This window comes from Lissotriton helveticus, chromosome 2_1, assembly GCF_964261635.1.
Source record: "Lissotriton helveticus chromosome 2_1, aLisHel1.1, whole genome shotgun sequence".
Taxonomy (NCBI): Eukaryota; Metazoa; Chordata; class Amphibia; order Caudata; family Salamandridae; genus Lissotriton; species Lissotriton helveticus.
In genome coordinates this window covers 22,695,673-22,722,052 of record NC_136059.1, presented here as the reverse complement: position 1 = coordinate 22,722,052, position 26,380 = coordinate 22,695,673, and the positions used below count along the sequence as shown (strand labels likewise).

At 50.5% G+C, this 26,380-nt stretch overlaps 1 protein-coding gene across 1 annotated transcript in view; it reads right to left on the bottom strand.

The window, feature by feature from the left end:
- Positions 1-26,380, bottom strand: part of LOC144817673 (uncharacterized) — a 499,177-nt gene that overhangs the window by 88,016 nt on the left and 384,781 nt on the right. Inside the window, exon 9 of the mRNA XM_078674403.1 lies at positions 401-499. Coding sequence (XP_078530529.1) covers positions 401-499 — 99 coding nt within the window. The remainder of the gene's footprint in view (positions 1-400; positions 500-26,380) is intronic.

Here is a 26,380-nt window from a genome sequence, read left to right as displayed (position 1 = left end):
TTAATCAAGCTAGAAGGTTCCATCGCCCACATGCGTTACGAAATGAAGTGAAGGAATCAGTCTATGATCTGTTGATTGCAAGGTGCTCAGATAAATCTGGGTTAATTTATGCAGCAAACACTCAATCCCATTGGAACATCTGAAGAGAGAGATATGTCCGCAAAGCTAGACGGGCTTATAGCATATCATGCCACCACTGAAGTAGGAAGAGACAAAAAGACCATAGGACCACCAACAACTGCAAGAAGCCACAACCACAGTCAACATGGTACTAGAAGAGACAGCAAGAAGAAACATCTCAAAGCACAAGTGATCTCTCCTGTAAGGAGCGCCCGTCCCACCGTGGGAGAATCAGCCCAAGCCACCACGGTGCCGGCACCAGCGATGAACGATACTATACCTGCATCAGGAGGAATGCTTGGATGAATGTCTGGCTCTCCATCTGAAGGGCCACTGCCAGGGGCCGGTGACAGAGGAGAGGATCCAGTGTCTGCATGACCTTGAGGATGCATCAAAGAACCATTGGCAAATGTAACAGCTTATGATCATCACACGATAAACATTGCAACACCACATCTGTCCATCCAAACTCTGGATCCCAGCCATGAGTACCAGAGAACTACTCCCAGCTCAGCATAGTGAGGATTGGTTAATATCCAGACAACAATCACAGCTGCAAACCAAACCCAGAAACTTTAAACCTACAGTGAGTGGACTATAATCCTGAGGACAAACTATAGCTACGATTCAAACCACCCTGGCGAATGAGTCACAGGCAGACAATTGTGTCACTGCGGCGCCCGCTTCGAGGACTTCTCATGGTGAAGCTCAGTCACTCCTCCACCTACCTTTTGTATCCATGCAGGTGTCGCTATCTGCCATTAAACGTCTGAAGTCGGGCTCTCCCACTGCCCCTTGCCCATCTCAACTTCTGGCCAAAGTGTCTCAGACTATTAACCCATTGGCTAACAAAGTTTTAAATGTATCTCTAGCATCTGGAATAATGCCTCTTACATGGAAACATGCTAAAATCCTTCCTCTACTTAAGAAGCCGTCGGCCGACCACAAAGTCCAGGCCAATTACAGACCTGTTTCTCTTCTCCCTGCCTTCTCAAAAGTGCTATAAAACATGTTAATTCACTTATCTCAGGTTACCTTGAAAGTAACAATCTGCTGCACCCCAGTCAATTGGGTTTCAGAGCCAGCTGTAGCATGGAAACAGCCTTGCTAGAGGTTACGGATTACATTAAAGATAAGTCTGATTGTGGGGTCAAGGCTGTCTTGTTTATGTTAGGTCTTTTGGCGGCTTTCGACCCCGTCCCTCACAATAGACGACTGGATAGGCTACAGAAAATCAGAATTGGTGGCCTGACCCTAAAGTGGCGGACTTCCTTCCTGGACAATAGAAGCCAAGAAGTATGGATTCCCCCATTGCATCCCCTATACAGAACCTGAAGGTGGGCGTTCCTCGAGTCTCAGCACCGAGCACCACGCTATTCAATGCTTATCTGACGACTCCTGCTGATCTTGCTGCATCATGTGGAACCAAAGTGACATCGTATGCGGACGACACTCAGCTTCTCTTCACTTGCGATAAAGGGGATGAATTAAGGGATGAAATCATCGAGACATGCCTCTCTAAGGTGTTCAACTGGCTGGACATAAACCAACTTAAATGAGTAAAGGTGAAGGGAAGGGGGAAAAGTCAGAGGGAAGGGTTTAGAAAGGGTTGGTTGTGAAGATCTGAATAGTAAAAAAAAAAGGTATGAGATTGTGCAAGGGGGGGCAGAGGAGGGAAGGGTCTTGAAAGTGTCATTTTGGAGATCATTCTAGTAGAATGGGGTTTGGGATAAGTCTGAGAGAGGAGGTAGAGGATATATGGAGAAGGGTTTAGCGTGAGATATAGGGAGTGCATTGGAGAAGATGAATTAGAAGTAAAGTAATAAATATAAAGATACATAAGTACATAAAAGGTATATACGCCCTAATCCACAAATCAAGAAAGCCATTGGCACACACACCTGGTCACCACCTATAAACAATCATCGGCATAGCCAATAGGTCTCGCCTTTGGGACCTTATAAGTATTAGCAGCACATTATCCTAGGTGCTACAACAGCTACTGTTTATTAACATGGAAACTTTGATACTAATAGGCACATATAGTACTGAATTGAGAAGTAGTTATTTAAAGTGCTATTTGGGTACAACTGCTAGTCTGAACTCGCATATCTGAAAGTCCTTTTGTACGTAATAATGAGGAAAAAAGAGACCCCAATTCTCCTTATGCACTCTGCTTTGAGGTGTAACAATCAATCACACAAGTGTCAACTAAGGCACACAAATGCACACCAGCAACTAAATCATCAACAATAAGTGTCAATTTAACATTCATGTAAAAAGCACTTTTACCCATATATATATCATAGGATACCTCAAGTGCAGTCTGTGTTATAGGATACCTCAAGTTCAGTCTGTGTAAGGCGATACCTCAAGTGGAGTCTGTGTCAGGGGATACCTCAAGTGCAGTCTGTGTACGAAGATACCTCAAGTGCAGCCCGAGTCAGGAGATATCCCAAGTGCAGCCCGAGTCAGGAGATACCTCAAGTGCAGTCTGAGTCAGGAGATACCTCAAGTGCAGTCTGAGTCAGGAGATACCTCAAGTGCAGTCTGAGTCAGGAGATACCTCAAGTGCAGTCTGAGTCAGGAGATACCTCAAGTGCAGTCTGTGTCAAGAGATACCTCAAGTGCAGTCTGAGTCAGGAGATACCTCAAGTGCAGTCTGTGTCAGGAGATACCTCAAGTGCAGTCTGTGTTATAGGATACCTCAAGTGGAGTCCGTGTCAGGAGATACCTCAAGTGCAGGCTGTGTACGAAGATACCTCAAGTGCAATCTGAGTCAGGAGATACCTCAAGTGCAGTCTGTGTTATAGGATACCTCAAGTGCAATATGTGTCAAGAGATACCTCAAGTGCAGTCTGTGTTATGAGATACCTCAAGTGCAGTCTGAGTAAGGAGATACCTCAAGTGCAGTCTGTGTTATAGGATACCTCAAGTGGAGTCTGTGTCAGGAGATACCTCAAGTGCAGGCTGTGTACGAAGATACCTCAAGTGCAATCTGAGTCAGGAGATACCTCAAGTGTGGTCTGTGTAAGGAGATACCTTAAGTGCAATCCTCCGACTCTTGCCAAATTGTTGGAAAAATGCGCACAAATACAATTGACTAAACACATTAATCAGTTTGATCTACTCAACCCTCATCAATCAGGCTTCAGAGCAGACCATAGTACAGAAACTGCTATGACTCACATAATTGATGACGCCCTTCAAATTCTAGATAAAAACGACACCTGCCTCCTTATCCTTCTTGATCTCTCTTCTGCATTCGACACTGTCAAACATGAGAACTTACTGGATCTATTAAACACAAGAATGGGTATATCTGGAACGGTGCTCAAATGGTTCACGTCCTTTCTACACAACAGATCGCAGAAATTCAAGAGTAACAACTTGATGTCTTCGCCAAGACCTGTATCGCTAGGCGTCCCACAAGGATCCACCCTATCCCCAACTTTGTTTAACCTAGTTATGGAACCTCTCACCACCTTGCTACAAGCATCCAATGTTCACTTCCACATGTACGCCGATGACACCCAACTTTATCTCAAATTACAATCTCCCAAAGACATTATGCTTTTAAATTCAACTATCAGAAGCACCCAATCCTGGCTGGCAGCTAATCATCTCAAACTCAATGCTCTCAAAACAGAGTTCCTCCTGATTTCCCCTCCTGCGAAGCTCACTACCGCTCAAATCTGGCTTAAAGACCTAACCGCACTCAATGTTCATCCAACCATCGTGGACTCAGCAAAATCTCTAGGCATCACACTTGACATCAACCTCAACATGCAGGAGCACATCAACAAGGCAACTAAGGGTGCGAACTACCAGATCAATACCTTAAGGAAACTCAAACCCTTCCTTCCAGCCAAAGATTTTCATACTGCGGTACAAGCACTAGTCATCCCACGAATAGATTACGGCAGCATCGCCCTCTGCGGTCTCCCCCTAACTACTACGGCACCCATAAGAGCTTCTCTAAACGCCGCAGCGAGACTCGTCACTGGATCTAAAAAACATTCACACATCTCCCCTGATCTGAAATCCCTGAACTGGCTGCCTTTTGAAGCTAGAATACATCTGAAAATCGCCTGCATGACGCACAAGGCTGTCCACCTGAGCACACCCGGATACCTCGCCCAGAAGCTGACGATTTCTGGAGGCTCCAGAAACACTAGAGGCACAAACAATCTCTTGCTAAAGCCCCAAAGATTTCGCAAGGAAAAAACCTATAAACGCTCCTTCTCAGGAATGGCACCCAGGATCTGGAACTCACTCCCCCCTGAAATCAGGCTCATCTCCTCTACCATAATTTTTAAGAAAGAAGTAAAGGCTATCCTCATGGCTAAATACACTTGAATTATTACTGGGGATGATATTTACAGTCAATGTACCATTCAGTTCTACTGATCTTTTTGCATTTCGGTATGACTTGTGCTATTGACCTACCTGAGTGTTTACGCCACCATGTATTTGTACTGGTATTTTATTGATGTGTTATGTGATATGTACTTGTACTTTATTGATACGTTTTTGATGCATCTGTCTGACCATGCTCCCACATGTACCTTCCTCACCCCAATTGTTACTTACTCACAAGTTGTTCCTTTCGGCTGTAAAGCGCTCTGATATCTGCAAAGATCTTGTTCGCGCTTGTAGGAAGGGGGAGTCTCTAGTTGGCGCAGTGCAGCACTGGCGACAAGCAGGGACTCTCTCTTCCCCGTCAGGGCTGAGGGTTACCTTCAAGACAACCTCTGCTTACCCTCTAGGTAGTGTGGCTTAAGCAGTCTTAGGCTAATCTCTGGGGCATCTAGGGTTAAACATTTGCAATATTATACCATCACAACCAACCCACCACACAATGACACCAAACTGTATTTGTAAAAATATATGTTCTTTATATAAATTTCAAGCAGGCTTGTAAATACAGTCTTCAAACTTTCAATAGCGGTTCCAGTTTACTTAGTTTCACGTTGCCACAGTTCTTTCTTAGTAATAAGCAATCTTTTGGGCCTTCTGCCCAGGTTTCAGCAAGGTTCAGTGTCTTGTAGCGCCTCAATGCGCGTTCCGCTGTCTCCGCTCGCTTCAGAGAGGAGAACGGGCCCGGCCGGCCAAAGCTCACGCTTCCCGCGTGGGCCTCGCGGACCAGGAGCAGTGCGAGCCTCAGTTTCAGAGGCGGCTCGCGCTGTGAAGCAGGCAGCGCGGTGCGAGCTCAGGTCGTAGGACGCTCGCCCCGTGAGGACAAAGAACACAGTACCTTGGGGTTCTCGAAGGTCTTGGAGCGGACGGCTGTCCGGGGATCTGTCCCACGTCGCGTTGTCTTCCTGGAGGGTGCGGCGGCCTGCGAGTCTCAGCGCAGGTCACAGGGCACCCGGGATGGCGGTGCAGAGGCGGGGCAGGATTCTCCGGGGTCAGGTTCGCTCACACTGAAGGGGGAAGCTGCAGGCAGGCGGGGCTGAGGGGGATGCACTCCACGGAGCGCGAGGCACAATTCAGGCACGGCTCAGCAGCGAGTCACTTCCAGCTGCGGGGGCCAGGGGGTCTCAGCGCCCAAGTTACGAAGGGCACAATCTTGGCAGTGCCGGTCTTTGCGGAGCAGCCTGTACCTCGGGGGTCACACAGGCGGCGAAGCTCAGACCGGGCAGGTCCTCCCTTTCCGTTGCAAGGGTGGCTCAGCGCGGACAGTCACGGCGCTCGAACCAGCGCGGGGCTGATCCTTACTTTGCGGCTGGCACACGAACAGGCCACAGTCACGGTGGTCGGGGAAGGGGCACAGCTGCACAAATTGTCAGAGAGCGTGGCGGCAGGCACAGCGCTCTCAACTCTCCTTTCCTTGGCGCTGTAAAGACACACAGCACACGCCAGCAGCAGCTTTTCTTCAGAGGGGTAGCGCCCACTGTTCCTGGGGCGCTGGTCAGGGGGCAAGTTCACAGGCAAGCCCTTGGAGATCTCTCAGCAGAGTTTGGCACAAAGTTTCAATAAAGCAAAAGTCTCTTGTAGTCTTTTCTTTCCTCTCCTTTGGCAGCAAGGCACCAGACACAGGCCAGAGACAGCACTCCTCCTTGTAGTCCTTCCAGGTCCTTCTCTTCGGGCAGAGTTTCTTCTGTAGCGCAAACAGGATCTAATTTACAAGGAGCAGGGCTCCTACTTTTATACCCAGTTTCTTTTGTTCTAGCAAGCCAGGGGGGCCTCTGCATAACTGCTCCAGTCTCTGAGTACTTGTTGTGGGTACTTCTGGCTTCTGCATTCAGTGTGAGGGCAGGCACATCAGCCACTCCCCAGGGGGGCGGAGCCGGCATTGTGAGGACAGGAGTAGCCTGAGCACTTTGTTGACAAGCTTCGGTCCTTCCTGGGCCAGGTGCAGGCTGAGTCATCAGTCGCTCCCCAGGAGGGCGGAGCCAGCATTGTGGAGGCAGAGCACAGCCTGATGCATCATTCAGGGGAAACTCCCACCACCCACTAAGGTGTCATCCGGCTATTCACTACCTGTCAACTCCCAGCCCTGTCACTCACACACACCAGACAGTCAGATCCACATCCAAGCAGAGGCGGGCTGAAATGGTTAGGCAAGCAAATGCTAACTTTCTAAAAGTAGCATTTGCAAACACAGGATATTAAAATAAACTTTACTAACAGAAGTATTTTATTATTCTGAGTTCAGGCATACTAAACATGAATTTCTACCATGTTCCCTGAGCCTGCTGGGATTATAGAGTGTAATAATTCCAGCAGCCCATCTGGCCTAGAAGGGAACAGGTAGCCTTACAATAGTGAAAAACGAATTTGGCAGTAATTCACTATTAGAACATGCCACACACATCAGGGCATGTTCTACCTTACACTTACAATGCACCCTGCCCTCAGGCCTACCATAGGGGTGACTAATATGAAGTTAAGGGAAGGTTTAGGGGCTGGCAAGTGTGTGCACTTGCCCAGCTAGCATGACAGTACCAGACTGCACGCAGGTTCTGCAATGGCAGACACCAGACATATTTTAAGGCTGCTTCTGTGGGTGGCGCAACCAGCGCTGCAGGCCCACTAGCAGTGTTGGCATTCACAAGCCCTGGCACTCCTGGTGCACTTTACTAGGGACTAACAGTAAATCCAATGAACCAATCATGGACATCAATCACATGTACACTTTACAGTAGGGAGCACTTGCACTGCGGCACGGGTTGGCCGTGGCGCAGTGCCCTGAGTAGCAGACACCAGCAAAACATTTGAGGCACAACAGCAAAAAGTGGAAGGGAAACTCACGCCAAGGTGCCAGGTCTAACACGTGTCCCCTCCAGCTGAAATGTGGGGGGAACTACCCTTCCCCAGGGAGTTCCTCATCACTAAGGCGGAAAAATCTGGACAGACCATCAGCGTTGGCGTGATCTGTGCCAGGGCGGTGTTCCACCGTGAAGTCCATACCCTGTAGGGAGATGGACCACCTCAACAGTTTTGGGTTCTCACCCCTCATTTGCATCAACCATCTGAGGGGCCTGTGGTCTGTCTGAACCCGGAAGTGAGACCCAAACAAGTAGGGTCTTAGCTTCTTCAGCGCCCAGACCACAGCAAATGCTTCTCGCTCTATTGCACTCCACCTACTTTCCCGTGGAAGTAACCTCCTACTGATGAAGGCTACGGGTTGGTCCCAGCCCTCCTCAGTCATCTGTGAGAGAACAGCCCCTACACCATGCTCTGAAGCGTCTGTTTGCACTATGAATTCCTTGGAGAAATCAGGAGCCAGGAGCACGGGCGCCGTGCACATGGCAGTCTTCAGGGTGTCAAAAGCCTTCTGACAGGTGTCAGTCCAAATCACATTCCTGGGCTGCTTCTTAGAAGTCAGCTCTGTCAAGGGGGTCACAATAGTGCCATAGCCCTTGACAAACCTCCTGTAATACCCAGTGAGCCCCAGGAAGGCTCTCACTGCAGTCTGGGTCTTGGGGGGTTCCCAAGCCAGGATGGTTTCAATTTTGGGTTGCAAGGGTGCCACCTTGCCACTCCCCACTTGGTGTCCCAAGTACACCACTGAACCCTGCCCAATCTGGCACTTGCTTGCCTTGATTGTGAGGCCTGCCTTGCGCAGTGCCATCAACACTTCCCAGAGGTGCCGCAGGTGTTCTGGCCAGGTACCACTGAACACTGCGATGTCATCCAGGTAGGCGGCACTGAACTCATCCAGCCCGACCAACACCTGGTTGACCAACCTCTGAAAGGTGGCAGGGGCATTCTTCATCCCAAATGGCATAACCCGGAACTGGAAATGCCCATCTGGTGTGGAGAATGCGGACCTCTCCTTTGCCCCATCGGTCAAGGCGATCTGCCAGTACCCAGACGTTAAATCAAACGTGCTGAGGAACCGAGCAGCCCCTAGCCGATCAATGAGCTCATCAGCTCTGGGGATAGGGTGCGCGTCAGTCTTGGTGACTGAATTGAGTCCTCTGTAGTCCACACAGAACCGGAGTTCAGGTGTGGCTCCCGGCGCAGCAGCCTTTGGGACCAAGACCACGGGGCTGGACCAAGGACTGCTGGAAGACTCAACCACCCTAAGAGCAAGCATCTTGGAGACCTCCTCCTTGATGCAGGCCCTGACCCTGTCAGTCACTCTGTAAGCCTTATGCTTCACAGGTAAGCTGTCTCCTGTGTCCACATCATGGACGCACCAATCTGTGACACTAGGAACCAGGGAGAACAGATCTGGAAACTGCCCCAGCAATTGGCGGCAGTCTTCCTGTTGCTCAGGGGTCAGGGTGGGTGAGAGGTTAACTCCATCCACTGACCCATCTTTCTCACAGGCCACTAAGAGGTCAGGAAGAGGCTCAGACTCCTCTTCCATTCCATCATCAGTGGCCAACAGCATGCCCACTTCGGACCTTTTCAAGTGGGGCTTGAGGCGGTTGACATGTAAGACCCTTAAAGGATTCCTGGGCGTCTTCATGTCCACCAAGTATGTCACTGAGCTCTTGCGCTCCACAACCTCAAATGGGCCTGTCCACTTATCCTGAAGTGCACAGGGTTCCACTGGGGCCAAGACATACACCTCTTGACCAGGCTGAAGCTCTACCAGAGTGGCATTCTGGTCGTACCACCGCTTCATCTCCTCCTGGCTAGCTTCCAGATTTGCCTCAGCAAGTTGTCTGAAGCGCCTGGTTTGGTTTCTGAAGGCCAGCATGTAGCTATATACATTCTGGGGAGGTTTCCTGGGAGATTGCTCCCAGCCTTCCTTTACCAAACTCAGTGGTCCTCTCACGGGGTGACCATACAGCAGCTCAAAGGGGCTGAACCCTAGAGACTTCTGTGGCACCTCGCGGTATGCAAAGAGCAGGCATGGTAAGAGGACGTCCCACTTACGCCTCATTGGACCTTCCAGGCCCATGATCATGCCCTTCAGTGTTCGGTTGAATCTTTCAACCAACCCATTTCCTTGGGGATGGTAAGGTGTGGTGAACTTGTAGGTTACACCACACTCTTGCCAAAGGGACTTCATATACTTGGATATGAAGTTGGTCCCCCTGTCGCTCACCACCTCTAGAGGGAATCCCACTCTGGAGAAAATTCCCATCAGTGCACGCCCCACCACGGGGGCCGTCACTGTCCTCAGAGGGATGGCTTCAGGGTACCGGGTGGCATGATCCACCAAGACCAGGATGAACCTGTTGCCCATGGCTGTCTTGAGGTCCAGAGGCCCAACAATGTCAATACCCACTCGTTGGAATGGAGTACTGACCACAGGGAAGGGTTGGAGGGGAGCCTTGATCTTCCCTCCGCTCTTCCCACTTGCCTGGCAAGTTGGACAGGTCCTACAATGAGCATCTGAGCTCTTGTGCATTTGGGGCCAGTAGAAGTGGGTGACAAGCCTGTCATAGGTCTTGTCTATCCCCAAATGTCCTGCTAAAGGCACATCATGAGCCAGTCCCAGTAGGAAGGCTCTGAACTTCTGGGGTACCACCAGCACACGGGCTGACCCAGGTTCAGCAGCCTTAGGCTCTGAGTACAGGAGGTCATTCTCCCAGTACACATAATGTGTTTTGGCCTGAACACCATTGGCCTGGTCTGCAGCCTGCTGCCGCATACCCACGAGAGAAGGGCATTCTTTCTGCTCCCTGCAGAATTCCTCCCTGGAGGGGCCTCCTTCTTGCTGCCAATGGGTCAGCTCAGGCAGGTCCCCCAGTTCGGCAATCTGTTCCCCAGTAGGCTCCAGGGCATCCCCCTCAAGGTCTGCTTCCTCCTGGACCGTGGGAACTTCAGGGGCCGGTTTCCCACGCACCCTGCGCCTTCTCCCTAAGGCCTGTTCCTGGGCCTCTCTCTCAGGCCCCAGGACCTCTTGATCACCCCTACTGGCTGCCATTGACCGGGTGGTCACGCACGCCCAGTCAGGTAGACCCACCATCTTCAGGTGAGTCGTTTTCTCCACCTTTTCCCAAGGGGAGTCCTCCAAGTCATTCCCTAGCAAACAGTCAACAGGCATGGCTTTCCTCACACAGACCTGCAGAGTACCAGAGACCCCCCCCCACTCGAAGGGAACTTGAGCCATCGGACACTGACTCTCTGAATTGTCAGCGTTGACAACCCTACAGTAGGCATGGGGTACAACCTGCTCTTGAGACACCAGGTGATGCCTCACTGCAGTCACACTGGCTCCTGTGTCTCTAAGAGCCTCAGCTTTCTTACCATTGATGGTAACCACCTGCCCATATTTTTTAGTGTTAGAGGGCAGGTAGTTTGTAGGGACCATCTCACTGTCTCCTAGTGAGACTAGGGTCATCTGAACAGGATCTCCACCCCCCGGGACCATCACTTCTTCTCCTAAGTGAACACTGGTCACTTGTCGGGGCGGAGCACCAGTGGGTGCTGGTTTTCCAAACAGGCGACACTTGGGGTCACTGGCTATGTGCCCCGGGTCACCACATTTGTAGCAATTGAAGGGCCCCTTTGGAACAGGTCTACCTGTTGGGGCCCCATTCTGCTTTGGGGGTGGGGGAGGCTGAGAACCTTTCTGCTGGTCCCCTTGGGGATTACTTTGGGGGCCTTTTTGGAACCCTTTCTGTTTTCCCTTGTCCCCCCCACTCTTCTGCTGGGGACCCTGCCCACCCTTGGCGGAGTCTCCCACTGAACCCTTGTGGACCCTGGTGCTGAGCCAGCGGTCCGCCTCCTCAGCAAGCTTCCTCGGGTTGGACAACTTGCTATCAATCAGGTGCTGGCGTAACTCAGGAAAACATTGTTCAGACAAGTGCTCCCATGCAATTAAATCAAAGAGACCCTGAAAATCATTCACTTTGTTACCCTTCACCCAACCATCCAGTGCTCTGCAAAAAAAAGTCACAAACTCCACATATGTATTCCCAGGCCGCTTATTACACCCCCTAAACTTCTGCCTATACATTTCAGGGGTAAGCCCATACCTGGTCATTAAAGCTTCTTTCATATGGGGATAGGATCTCTGGTCTTCAGTGGGCAAATCTAGCAGGGTGTCCCGCCCTTCGCTAAGGAACCTTCCCCATAACCCCGCTCCCCAATCCTTCTCAGGGACCCGGTGGGAAAGCATGGCTACCTCATATGCCCTAAACCACTGTCCTATGTCATCCCCCTTAAAGAACTCTTTAACTACATCTTTGGGGATGTGCACTCTTGACTCTACCTGCACCGGCATTGCGCTGCCACCAGAGGGAGGATGATCCAAGGTTTTCTCTTTTAGACTCATCTCCCTCATCTTCACATCATACTCCAACTGGAGTTTTCGCTCTTCCAGAGCCATCCTTTTGCTTTCAAGCTCCATTTGGCCCTTTAAATTCAATTCTGCCAGCTTTATCTCATGATCCCTGGTTGCCTGTCTGTCTGCCAGCTCCTCTGGCGACAGGCCTCTGCCAAAGCTAATGACGCTGTCTGGTTTTTCCAGACCCACAGGATCCACAGGTGCACCCTGATCCTCAGGTGCCTTCCTAGATTCCATCCAGGCCTTCAGGGCTTTGTAGAACTCAGGTTTGTTTTTGCACCCTGCGTGTGGAACTTTGAGTTTCCTGCAAAAAAAACTCAGTTGCTTCTTTGTGTAGTCATCCAGTTTTGATGCATCCCATTCTAGCTCCTGCGCACCAGAGGCTATGGACTCTCCTCCATCAATGCTGTTTGTGCCAGGCATGCTTGCAACACTTAGGGATCTTCTTCTTTAGCAAAATTAAAAATCAAAAAGTCTGTGGCTAAGATACTGGACTGTAATCACTATGCAATGGTCAGTAGCTAAGGTAAAACACTGCAAATGTAAATTCGCGAATCCTCACCGCTGCGTCCAATGTAGGAAGGGGGAGTCTCTAGTTGGCGCAGTGCAGCACTGGCGACAAGCAGGGACTCTCTCTTCCCCGTCAGGGCTGAGGGTTACCTTCAAGACAACCTCTGCTTACCCTCTAGGTAGTGTGGCTTAAGCAGTCTTAGGCTAATCTCTGGGGCATCTAGGGTTAAACATTTGCAATATTATACCATCACAACCAACCCACCACACAATGACACCAAACTGTATTTGTAAAAATATATGTTCTTTATATAAATTTCAAGCAGGCTTGTAAATACAGTCTTCAAACTTTCAATAGCGGTTCCAGTTTACTTAGTTTCACGTTGCCACAGTTCTTTCTTAGTAATAAGCAATCTTTTGGGCCTTCTGCCCAGGTTTCAGCAAGGTTCAGTGTCTTGTAGCGCCTCAATGCGCGTTCCGCTGTCTCCGCTCGCTTCAGAGAGGAGAACGGGCCCGGCCGGCCAAAGCTCACGCTTCCCGCGTGGGCCTCGCGGACCAGGAGCAGTGCGAGCCTCGGTTTCAGAGGCGGCTCGCGCTGTGAAGCAGGCAGCGCGGTGCGAGCTCAGGTCGTAGGACGCTCGCCCCGTGAGGACAAAGAACACAGTACCTTGGGGTTCTCGAAGGTCTTGGAGCGGACGGCTGTCCGGGGATCTGTCCCACGTCGCGTTGTCTTCCTGGAGGGTGCGGCGGCCTGCGAGTCTCAGCGCAGGTCACAGGGCACCCGGGATGGCGGTGCAGAGGCGGGGCAGGATTCTCCGGGGTCAGGTTCGCTCACACTGAAGGGGGAAGCTGCAGGCAGGCGGGGCTGAGGGGGATGCACTCCACGGAGCGCGAGGCACAATTCAGGCACGGCTCAGCAGCGAGTCACTTCCAGCTGCGGGGGCCAGGGGGTCTCAGCGCCCAAGTTACGAAGGGCACAATCTTGGCAGTGCCGGTCTTTGCGGAGCAGCCTGTACCTCGGGGGTCACACAGGCGGCGATGCTCAGACCGGGCAGGTCCTCCCTTTCCGTTGCAAGGGTGGCTCAGCGCGGACAGTCACGGCGCTCGAACCAGCGCGGGGCTGATCCTTACTTTGCGGCTGGCACACGAACAGGCCACAGTCACGGTGGTCGGGGAAGGGGCACAGCTGCACAAATTGTCAGAGAGCGTGGCGGCAGGCACAGCGCTCTCAACTCTCCTTTCCTTGGCGCTGTAAAGACACACAGCACACGCCAGCAGCAGCTTTTCTTCAGAGGGGTAGCGCCCACTGTTCCTGGGGCGCTGGTCAGGGGGCAAGTTCACAGGCAAGCCCTTGGAGATCTCTCAGCAGAGTTTGGCACAAAGTTTCAATAAAGCAAAAGTCTCTTGTAGTCTTTTCTTTCCTCTCCTTTGGCAGCAAGGCACCAGACACAGGCCAGAGACAGCACTCCTCCTTGTAGTCCTTCCAGGTCCTTCTCTTCGGGCAGAGTTTCTTCTGTAGCGCAAACAGGATCTAATTTACAAGGAGCAGGGCTCCTACTTTTATACCCAGTTTCTTTTGTTCTAGCAAGCCAGGGGGGCCTCTGCATAACTGCTCCAGTCTCTGAGTACTTGTGGGTACTTCTGGCTTCTGCATTCAGTGTGAGGGCAGGCACATCAGCCGCTCCCCAGGGGGGCGGAGCCGGGATTGTGAGGACAGGAGTAGCCTGAGCACTTTGTTGACAAGGTTCGGTCCTTCCTGGGCCAGGTGCAGGCTGAATCATCAGTCGCTCCCCAGGAGGGCGGAGCCAGCATTGTGGAGGCAGAGCACAGCCTGATGCATCATTCAGGGGAAACTCCCACCACCCACTAAGGTGTCATCCGGCTATTCACTACCTGTCAACTCCCAGCCCTGTCACTCACACACACCAGACAGTCAGATCCACATCCAAGCAGAGGCGGGCTGAAATGGTTAGGCAAGCAAATGCTAACTTTCTAAAAGTAGCATTTGCAAACACAGGATATTAAAATAAACTTTACTAACAGAAGTATTTTATTATTCTGAGTTCAGGCATACTAAACATGAATTTCTACCATGTTCCCTGAGCCTGCTGGGATTATAGAGTGTAATAATTCCAGCAGCCCATCTGGCCTAGAAGGGAACAGGTAGCCTTACAATAGTGAAAAACGAATTTGGCAGTAATTCACTATTAGAACATGCCACACACATCAGGGCATGTTCTACCTTACACTTACAATGCACCCTGCCCTCAGGCCTACCATAGGGGTGACTAATATGAAGTTAAGGGAAGGTTTAGGGGCTGGCAAGTGTGTGCACTTGCCCAGCTAGCATGACAGTACCAGACTGCACACAGGTTGTGCAATGGCAGACACCAGACATATTTTAAGGCTGCTTCTGTGGGTGGCGCAACCAGCGCTGCAGGCCCACTAGCAGTGTTGGCATTCACAAGCCCTGGCACTCCTGGTGCACTTTACTAGGGACTAACAGTAAATCCAATGAACCAATCATGGACATCAATCACATGTACACTTTACAGTAGGGAGCACTTGCACTGCGGCACGGGTTCGCCGTGGCGCAGTGCCCTGAGTAGCAGACACCAGCAAAACATTTGAGGCACAACAGCAAAAAGTGGAAGGGAAACTCACGCCAAGGTGCCAGGTCTAACAGCGCTATATAAAATTTTCAAAATAAATAAATAAAATAAATCTGTGTTATGGGACACCTCGAGTGCAGTCTGTGTCAAGAGATATCTCAAGTGCAGTCTGTGTTATGGGATATCTGAAGTGCAGTCTGCGTTATGGGATATCTCAAGTGCAGTCTGTGTTATACAATATCTCAAGTGCAGTCTGTGATAAAGGATATCTCAAGTGCAGTCTGTGTTAAAGGATATCTCAAGTGAAGTCTGTGTTAAAGGATATCTTAAGTGCAGTCTGTGCTATGGGATATCTCAAGTGCAGTCTGTGTTATGGGATATCTCAAGTGCAGTCTGTGTTATGGGATATCTCAAGTGCAGTCTGTGTTAAAGGATATCTCAAGTGCAGTCTGTGTTGAAGGATATCTCAAGTGCAGTCTGTGTTATGGGATATCTCAAGTGCAGTCTGTGTTAAAGGATATCTCAAGTGCAGTCTGTGTTAAAGGATATCTCAAGTGCAGTCTGTGTTAAAGGATATCTCAAGTGCAGTCTGTGTTATGGGATATCTCAAGTGCAGTCTGTGTTATGGGATATCTCAAGTGCAGTCTGTGTTAAAGGATATCTCAAGTGCAGTCTGTGTTGAAGGATATCTCAAGTGCAGTCTGTGTTATGGGATATCTCAAGTGCAGTCTGTGTTATGGGATATCTCAAGTGCAGTCTGTGTTATGGGATATCTCAAGTGCAGTCTGTGTTAAAGGATATCTCAAGTGCAGTCTGTGTTAAAGGATATCTCAAGTGCAGTCTGTGTTAAAGGATATCTCAAGGGCAGTCTGTGTTAAAGGATATCTCAAGTGCAGTCTGTGTTATGGGATATCTCAAGTGCAGTCTGTGTTATAGGATACCTGAAGTGGAGTCTGTGTTATACAATATCTTAAGTGCAGTCTGTGTTAAAGGATATCTCAAGTGCAGTCTGTGTTATGGGATATCTCAAGTGCAGTCTGTGTTATACAATATCTCAAGTGCAGTCTGTGTTAAAGGATATCTCAAGTGCAGTCTGTGTTATACAATATCTCAAGTCCAGTCTGTGTTAAAGGATATCTCAAGTGCAGTCTGTGTTAAAGGATATCTCAAGTGCAGTCTGTGTTATGGGATATCTCAAGTGCAGTCTGTGTTATAGGATACCTCAAGTGGAGTCTTTGTTATACAATATCTCAAGTGCAGTCTGTGTTAAAGGATATCTCAAGTGCAGTCTGTGTTATGGGATATCTCAAGTACAGTCTGTGTTAAAGGATATCTCAAGTGAAGTCTGTGTTATACAATATCTCAAGTGCAGTCTGTGTTAAAGGATATCTCAAGTGCAGTCTGTGTTATGGGATATCTCAAGTGCAGTCTGTGTTAAAGGATATCTCAAGTGCAGTCTGTGTTATACAATATCTCAAGTGCAGTCTGTGTTAAAGGATATCTCAAGTGCAGTCTGTGTTATACAATATCTCAAGTGCAGTCTGTGTTAAAGGATATCTCAAGTGCAGTCTGTGTTATGGGATATCTCAAGTGCAGTCTGTGTTATACAATATCTCACGTGCAGTCTGTGTTATGGGATATCTCAAGTGCAGTCTGTGTTATGGGATATCTCAAGTGCAGTCTGTGTTAAAGGATATCTCAAGTGCAGTCTGTGTTAAAGGATATCTCAAGTGCAGTCTGTGTTATACAATATCTCAAGTGCAGTCTGTGTTATGGGATATCTCAAGTGCAGTCTGTGTTATGGGATATCTCAAGTGCAGTCTGTGTTAAAGGATATCTCAAGTGCAGTCTGTGTTAAAGGATATCTCAAGTGCAGTCTGTGTTATGGGATATCTCAAGTGCAGTCTGTGTTATGGGATATCTCAAGTGCAGTCTGTGTTAAAGGATATCTCAAGTGCAGTCTGTGTTAAAGGATATCTCAAGTGCAGTCTGTGTTATACAATATCTCAAGTGCAGTCTGTGTTATGGGATATCTCAAGTGCAGTCTGTGTTATGGGATATCTCAAGTGCAGTCTGTGTTAAAGGATATCTCAAGTGCAGTCTGTGTTAAAGGATATCTCAAGTGCAGTCTGTGTTATACAATATCTCAAGTGCTGTCTGTGTTATGGGATATCTCAAGTGCAGTCTGTGTTATGGGATATCTCAAGTGCAGTCTGTGTTAAAGGATATCTCAAGTGCAGTCTGCGTTAAAGGATATCTCAAGTGCAGTCTGTGTTATACAATATCTCAAGTGCAGTCTGTGTTATGGGATATCTCAAGTGCAGTCTGTGTTATGGGATATCTCAAGTGCAGTCTGTGTTAAAGGATATCTCAAGTGCAGTCTGTGTTAAAGGATATCTCAAGTGCAGTCTGTGTTATACAATATCTCAAGTGCAGTCTGTGTTATGGGATATCTCAAGTGCAGTCTGTGTTATGGGATATCTCAAGTGCAGTCTGTGTTAAAGGATATCTCAAGTGCAGTCTGTGTTAAAGGATATCTCAAGTGCAGTCTGTGTTATGGGATATCTCAAGTGCAGTCTGTGTTATGGGATATCTCAAGTGCAGTCTGTGTTAAAGGATATCTCAAGTGCAGTCTGTGTTAAAGGATATCTCAAGTGCAGTCTGTGTTATACAATATCTCAAGTGCAGTCTGTGTTATGGGATATCTCAAGTGCAGTCTGTGTTATGGGATATCTCAAGTGCAGTCTGTGTTAAAGGATATCTCAAGTGCAGTCTGTGTTATACAATATCTCAAGTGCAGTCTGTGTTATGGGATATTCCAAGTGCAGTCTGTGTTATGGGATATCTCAAGTGCAGTCTGTGTTATGGGATATCTCAAGTGCAGTCTGTGTTATAGGATACCTCAAGTGGAGTCTTTGTTATACAATATCTCAAGTGCAGTCTGTGTTAAAGGATATCTCAAGTGCAGTCTGTGTTAAAGGATATCTCAAGTGCAGTCTGTGTTATACAATATCTCAAGTGCAGTCTGTGTTATGGGATATCTCAAGTGCAGTCTGTGTTATGGGATATCTCAAGTGCAGTCTGTGTTAAAGGATATCTCAAGTGCAGTCTGTGTTAAAGGATATCTCAAGTGCAGCCTGTGTTATGTAACTGCTGGTAGCATGGACCAGCAGTCTTAGGCTAAAACTTCAGAGAGCATGTGAAGCCAGCTGTTTTAACATATATAATCCCTTGAATACCAAATGAAAGGACACCACACAATGTATATATTGAATATATATGTATTTACTACTAACACAACCCCTCTGCACTCTTTATGAGGTCAGAGTTCGAGATACGTTACAAGTTATTCATTAAGTATACTATAAGTTACACAAATACAATTCTTCCCTTGGGGCCTCACGAACCATATACAAAGTAAGTGGCATAAGGACCACTTCAGGAATAGTGAATAGGCCTAGGGCCTAGGGAATCGCTGGGGCTACAATACAGAACCAAAGGTTAGGAAGTAAGAGACCCACGGGAGATGCGTGCAGTGTGGGAACACAGTCGCGAGTTACCATAGAGTTATAATGGGAACGTAAAAGTTACAAAGTAGTTGATTAAGGACACTTCCGGATGGACTACGGTAAAACCCTTTTAAACTAGGACACTTCCAGAGTCAACACCCACGGGAGCACCGGAGTACTCGAGTTACCTTACCCAGGGAAGCCGGGTGCATAGGTGTCTTTTCGTGTCGGGTTTCATCACTGTTTCATATGGTGAGCTGCAAAGAAGTGCTGCAGGCGACCAGGAAAAAAGTGTCCGGGTGGATCCAAGGGTGGATTGAAGATGAGAAGAACCTGAAAGCAGAACGGACAGAGTCTGGGTCACTAGCAAGTGAACAGGAAGGAACCAGGAAGGAACCAGGCGATGTTGAGTGTTTCAGGTGAATAAGGTGAAGCTTGTCTCTGCAGCCACGAGAACGAGGAGGCGTTGATGACAACCAGGAGCTGGATTCGATCTGTCCCACAAAGGATCTAGTTGACTGCGGTGTCGGAATCCGGACTGGACCCAACAAGCCTTGGCAAACACAATCCACGGAGGAAGGGAAGATGGGCTTCAGTTCTCACCAGCAAGGTCTGGGGAGCTTCTCCTTCACAGGGAAGCTGGAGCAAGCCTGGAGCAATCAGGAAAGCAGTATAGTTTCAAAGGGAAGTCTTCAGAGTCAAGTCAAGTCTAAATTTGTATAGCGCACTACTCACCCAGAGGGTCTCAAGGCGCTTGAGGGAGGGGGGGAGCTTTACTTATCAAATATCCAAGTTTTTAGTTGTTTTCTGAAGGAGAGGTGGTTCTGTGTGAGGCAGAGGTGGGTGGGGAGGGAATTCCAGGTCTTGGCCGCTAAGTAGGAGAAGGATCTTCCTCCTATGGTGGATCTTTGGATGCGTGGAATTTCGGCGAGGGCTTGATTGGACGATCGAAGTTGGCGGGTGGGGTGTAGAAGGACAGGCGCATGTTGAGGTATTCGGATCCTAGGTTGTAGAGGGCTTTGTGTGCATGGGTGAGGAGGCGGAACGTTATTCTCTTGTTGACGGGGAGCCAGTGGAGGTCTTTCAGGTGACCGGAAATGTGAGCTTGGCGGGGGATGTCTAGGATGAGTCTGGCTGAGGCGTTTTGGATGCGTTGGAGTTTTTTCTGTAGTTTGGCTGTGGTTCCGGCGTAAAGGGTGTTTCCGTAGTCTAGTCGGCTTGTGACCAGTGCATGGGTGACCGTCTTTCTTGTTTCGGTGGGGATCCAACGGAAGATTTTGTTGAGCATACGTAGGATGTTGAAGCATGATGATGAGACAGCGTTGACTTGTCTGGTCATCGAGAGGGAGGAGTCCAGGATGAAGCCCAGGTTACGTGCGTGGTCCGTTGGTATGGGTGCGGTTTCCAGGGCTGATGGCCACCAAGAGTCGTCCCAGGCGGAGGGGGATGATCCGAAGATGAGGACTTCCGTTTTGTCCGAGTTAAGTTTTAGACGGCTGTTCTTCATCCACTCGGCTACTTCTTTCATCCCTTCGTGTAGGTTGGTTTTGGCGGTGTTTGGGTCTTTGGTGAGGGAGAGGATCAGCTGGGTGTCGTCTGCGTAGGAGATGATGTTGAGGTTGTGTTGGCGTGCTGTGGATGCGAGGGGACTCGTGTATACGTTGAAGAGGGTGGGACTGAGTGAAGATCCTTGGGGTACGCCGCAGATGACTTCGGTGGCCTCTGATCTAAAAGGGGGGAGGCGGACTCTCTGTGTTCTTCCGGTGAGGAACGAGATTATCCAGTCCAATGCTTTTCCTTGTATTCCGACGTTGCTCAGGCGTTGTATAAGGGTGTTATGACAGACTGTGTCGAAGGCTGCGGAGAGGTCGAGTAGGATGAGGGCAGCAGTTTCTCCGTTGTCCAGTAGAGTTCGAATGTCGTCTGTTGCTGCGATGAGGTCGGTCTCGGTGCTGTGTTTGGCTCGGAAGCCGGACTGTGAAGAGTCGAGGGATTTGTTGGATTCGAGGAAGGCGGCGAGTTGACTGTTGACGGCTTTCTCAATGACTTTGGCAGGGAATGGGAGGAGCGAAATGGGGCGGTAGTTCTTAAGTTCATGCCTGCGGTGGGGTTGGTAAACTCTTTGACGATGTTGAATAGTTCTTTGCTGTTGTGGGCGTTGTTGTCGAGTCGATCCTTGAATGCTGATTTCTTGGTGGATCAGATCAGTTGGTGGTGTTTGCGGGTGGTGTTCTTGAAGGTGGTCAGGTTGTCGGTGGTTGGGTTTTTTCGCCAGGCTTTCTCGAGGGTGCGACAGATCTTCTTGGATTTCTTAAGGTCATCATTACACCAGGGGGCTTTTTTGCTGCCTTGCTTGATTTGATGGTTTTTCAAGGGTGCTAATTCGTCAGAGCTGTGGGTGATCCATTGTGTGAGGTTGGTGGCTGCTTGGTTTGGGTCCGATGATTTTGCAGGAGGATTTTGGTGAAGCGATGTGAAGAGCTGGTCGGTGGTAATTTTATTCCAGTTTCTCCGGGGAATTGGTTGTGGGTGGTTGTGGGTTGTAGTCTTTTTGTAGTTGAATTGAACGCAGCTGTGGTCCGTCCAATGGAGGGCTGTGGTGTGATTAAAGGAGATGTGCTTGCTGGAGGTGAAGATTGGGTCGAGCGTGTGCCTGGCATAGTGGGTGGGGGTGTCAACGAGTTGTTTGAGTCCGAGATTGGCGAGGTTGTCCAAAAGGGTGGTGGTGTTGCTGTCGTTGTTCTTTTCCAGGTGGAAGTTGAGGTCTCCTAGTAGGATGTAGTCCTCAGAGGGGAGGGCGTGAGGGCTGATGAAGTCAGTGATGTCTTCGCTGAATTGTTTGCGGGGTCCGGGTGGTCTATAGATGAGGGTGCCTCTGAGTGTGGTCTTAGGGTCGGTGTGAATCTGGAAGTGAAGGTGTTCGGCAGTTGTGAGGTTGTCATCGGAACTGGTCGTGATGCGGATGGTGTTCTTATGAACGATGGCGATTCCTCCTCCAGTTTGGTTGATGCGTCCTTTCGGATGATCTTGTAGCCGTCCGGGATGGCTATGGCGATGTCGGGCACTGATGAGGCGTTCATCCAGGTTTCTGTAAGAAAGGCGACCTCCGGCGATGTGGTGTCGAGTAGGTTCCAAAGTTCAATGGCGTGTCTGTGGACCGAGCGGGTGTTGAGTAGGATGCACTTCAGGTGGTTAGTGTCGGAGCTCTGTTAGGAGTCTGTGGATTTGGTGTGGGTCCTGATGCAGTCGAACTTGCAGGAGTGGCAGGTGAAGGGTCCATGGGTGTGTCCTGGGGCGGCTAGGTAGCAGTCTGGGAGACGGCCGGAATTGAGTGCTGAGAGGGTAGCGGAATCGTACGTTATGCGGGTGGAGGGGATTTCGCGAGGGCCAGAGGGTCTGGCGCTGGGCGCGGTCCAGGCGCGGACGGGCGTAGACGGGCTTACCTTTGGCGCACCTTCGGCACGCGATCGCTGCGCGTGAACGCTGCGCGTAAGAGTATCTGTCATAAGAGGAGAGTGGAGGGGGGCGGAGCGAGGGAGGAGCAGCTGGGAGGCGGGAGCGGGGTGGAGAGGACGGGCTCCGAGGCACAACAACAACAAAATGGCAGTAAAAGCGAAACCGGAACAGGTTGGGGCACAAATAGGAATTACGCTGTGGGCAGTGGCGCTGGCACAATCAGGCAGTATTAATTAAATTCTATCATGCAATGCGAGCGCTACGATACAAACTGGCCCAGACACTCTTTAAGGCAATGCGAGCAATTTACAGAATGGCAAAATTATCCCAAGAGGCAATGCGAGCAATGCACAAATGAGCGGTAGAATGCTACGGAACACAAGCAGGCACCAGTTCTATTAAAGGGAGCAAAGCAATGTGAGCAAAGCACAACGATACCCAGGAGAGACCAGGGGGCGTGTGGAGCGACCGCTTCTGATGGAGTCAGGACGGTCACAGCGCTTCAGAAGACGGGGCGAGCCTTAGCAGTCAGTGGGAGGGAGGAGCAGCTGGAAGGCGGGAGCGGGGTGGAGAGGACGGGCTCCGAGGCACAACAACAACAAAATGGCAGTAAAAGCGAAACCGGAACAGGTTGGGGCACAAATAAGAATTACGCTGTGGGCAGTGGCGCTGGCACAATCAGGCAGTATTAATTAAATTCTATCATGCAATGCAAGCGCTACGATACAAACTGGCCCAGACACTCTTTAAGGCAATGCGAGCAATTTACAGAATGGCAAAATTATCCCAAGAGGCAATGCGAGCAATGCACAAATGAGCGGTAGAACGCTAGGAAACACAAGCAGGCACCAGTTCTATTAAAGGCAGCAAAGCAATGTGAGCAAAGCACAACGATACTCAGGAGAGACCAGGGGGCGTGTGGAGCGACCGCTTCTGATGGAGTCAGGACGGACAAAGGGCTAACTAGCCAACGGGCTAACAACCGGGAAGACGCGTCGAGCTGAAATGCAAGAGCAGGCCCCACGCGGCACTCGTGGAGTGTGGACGGCTGAGCTTTGGTGCAAATAGCTCTCAGGTCTGGGGCTTCTTAAACCCCACTGCACAACTGCAAGGGTGCCTCAGTAGTTCCACTGTTAGCAAAGTGCAGGTAGTCCAGGGTGTCCGGTCCCACATCTCTCGTATCCGCCATGGGTCTCGGCTTTGCTGTGGATGTGGGTCGGAGTCGGAGAAGTCTAGAAGTTCAGTTCCTGAGTCACTGAGTCTTCGGGTTCCGGCAGGAGCGTCGACAAAGCAAACTGGCAAGTTACTGGTGGTGCCTGTTTTGCACACGGTGGTCACTCTTTGACCACAAGGGAGATGTCTTCAGTCTTCTAGTCTGTATGGAACATCGAAGGTCCAAGAGTTTCGTTTCAGAGTTTCAGTCCAGGATAATCTAATGTCTCTAGATACAGCTCCTATCTTTATACTGATTTCAGGGACTGGATTACCTGCTAGGTTCCTCCTTTGGGTGGACCCTGAGAAGGGGGTGGTTACACCCCTTTCTCTTTGTCCAGTTTCGCGCCAGAGCTGGACTAGAGTGCCCCAGCATCTGGGTTGAACCGGGCTATACATGGAGCACCTTGTGTGCCCCAGGCAGTGTCTGGAAAAGCATCTTTCCATTCAACCCACCCTGCCCCAATACACTACAGGCTGTCTGGGGAGGTGCCAGGAAACCTATTGTCCAGGCCTCCCTTGCCGGAGTTTTGTCCAGCTGCAGGAGGTCAGACTTGTGTCTGTGGCAGCAGCATCCATTTTGTGATGCTGAGGCTCTGTTTAACTTTAACAGGGTAAAGCAGTAACTACATGTCTTCTCCCTCTAGAAGGGTGGAATGCTACCCCCGACGCCAGAACTGGCAGGGGGGTAGCATTCCAAAGTGTTTGACACCTTACACGGCATGTTTTGATAAAGCCAAACCAAAGTTAGCGTTAACCGCGAGGATTATTATGCACTTAAGAGTATATGGTATGGCTATATCATAGAACAGCTATAAGGACATGGTTCCGAAAACTGCAGAGGGGCTCAGCTCATGCTAGGGCACCCTCTCACATAAAACCAAGCACTCTGCCTCCAGGATTGTTAAGGCCTGCCATAGGAGTGACTTATAGGTGCATATGTGTCTATATATAAGGTAGATATAGGTATACTGTTAGACCTGTCAGCCCTAGAGTGGTCTTTCCCTATTTTTTTCGCCCTTGCCTCATTTTTTCTCACCTTCTTTTTGTTGGCCTTAGGTCTCCGGGCACCTTCCCATTGCTAATCAATGCTAAGGTGCAGGTGCTCTCTTCCCCCAACATGGCTGCCACTGACCCCTGCTACTGCAGCGTGGTCTTTTTAGGCGTACTCTAGTAGCCAGGAGCTGGCTGGAACCCCTAAACATTGTAGCAATACCAGCCTGCCTGCCTGTCCATAGCTAGAGTGAGAACGCTCCTGGAACCTTCGAGAATAGGGGAGTGGTCACCAACTGCCCACTGCCAACTGCCAACTGCCACTATAAAAGAAAAGGGAGGGAAACTTTCTAGTCAGTTGGGGCATCACTGACCTGGGGGACCCTACGCATGAGACTTAGGCGGTAGGGCCTAGTCAGGAACCTATACCACTGGGGGTGACAAGGTTTAGGCGCTGCCCACCAAGCTGTGTGAGGAACACTGAACTAGCCCACTGATCTGGCCCGGCGGGAGGGGAACCCAGGGACCATCTGAAGTGACCTGCTCAGGAAAGCCTTCAACTCAACCATCCCCCCCTCCTCAGGACACCAAGAATCTGCTCCAGAAGGGCGCAAGAACCAACAAGCGCAGAGAAGACCTCCCTTCTGTGCCCCCCAAGGAATCCTGGGGACCAACCAGGTATTGGGCCTTGACATATCGGCGCCCCGTGCCTCGACCTGAGCCCCCCAGTGCTGTCCTGCTTTGCCTGCACTTCCCTGATGGCCCGTAGCGCTATGCCCACGAAGCGCTACTGTAGAGACTGTTATATCGCCTGCCTACCCAGCGCTCCCCTACTGTGCCCTTGAGAGCGCTGTGATCTGACTGACATCGCGCTGTGTACCTCTAAGCGCTACCTCAGAACTGCGAGGCCTCCAAGCGCTATCAAATTGCCCCCAAGGCACCATCAACGTCGAGCGCCTCCCTGACTGACATCGCGCTGTGTCCTAGGAGCGCTACTGTCCCTCAGGCGCTGTGCTGCCCTGTGCCCCGGTGCCGTGTCTCCTGAGCGCTGCATTCCCTGAGGCGATACAAACGCCGACCGGCCCTGAAGTGCGCTAGGCCTGAAGCGCTATCGGGCGAGAGCACTCACCGCCGCGGCCCCGCTCCTCTTGTGCTGTGTGGGCCCAAAGGATTACGGCTGCCTCATCCTGCTACGGCCTCTGGTCCTGTCCCGGCAGCCCTCGTAGCCAGGAGAGGGCTGCCGTATCGTGAAGTAGGCCTCACTAGGTCCAGTGAGGCGCCCGCACTCGCATCACGTGACGAGGGGGGGGGGCGCACCGCCGAGTCACAGGCCGCGCCCCCGCCCTTGCTAGCTGTTATTGGCCATCCCGGCCGCACCTCTCTAGCCGGCCGCGCTGCAAATTGCGGCCGGCGCGTTCACTTTGCTCCCCCTCGCCTCAGCGGTCCCGGAGCCTGGGAAGCGTCTGGAGGCCCGGGACTTTTGCCGAACACCGCACCAGAGGGCTCGGACAAGAGCACGAGCCTGTCCCTTCGCTGAAGCCTACGCAAGGGCCCCGGCACTCGCATCACGTGGCGGGGGCGCACCGCCGAGTCACAGGCCGCGCCCCCGCCCTTACTAGCTGTTATTGGCCATCCCGGCCGCACCTCTCTAGCCGGCCGCACTGCAAATTGTGTCCGGCGCGTTCACTTTGCTCCCCCTTGCCTCAGCGGTCCCGGAGCCTGGGAAGCGTCTGGAGGCCCGGGACTTTTGCTGAACACCGCACCGGAGGGCTCGGACAAGAGCACGAGCCTGTCCCTTCGCTGAAGCCTACGCAAGGGCCTCGGGAGACAGAAGGAGACCCCGAGATTGCCCCTCCCCCCGGGAGAACTAGGATTGGGCCCCGTTGGCCCCAATTGTGGTCACGAACTCCTCTGAACTGAGCCAGGATAGGAATTAGACCCTATTGAACGGTCCCAGAGACCCCCCTTCTTATCAGGAAGGTCACGAGAGAGATGTAGATTGTTACAGTGACCTCGGGGAAATGTTTTATATGCCTGATGCCTATCTAATGGACTGATTTATTGTACCTAATGAAATAGTTATGAGTTCCTGCTGAAATGGTGGTCCTCACCGACTAAAAGGGTTATTGCTAGTTGATGAATTGCTGTATTTCAGCCATGTGAAATGTGCTACATCTGCTGTTGAACTGCTTATCTTTGCAGCTAGGAAATGTTTTACCCCTAGTTAATGACTTGCTGAATCCGGCAGCGAAGGAATGTCTACTGCT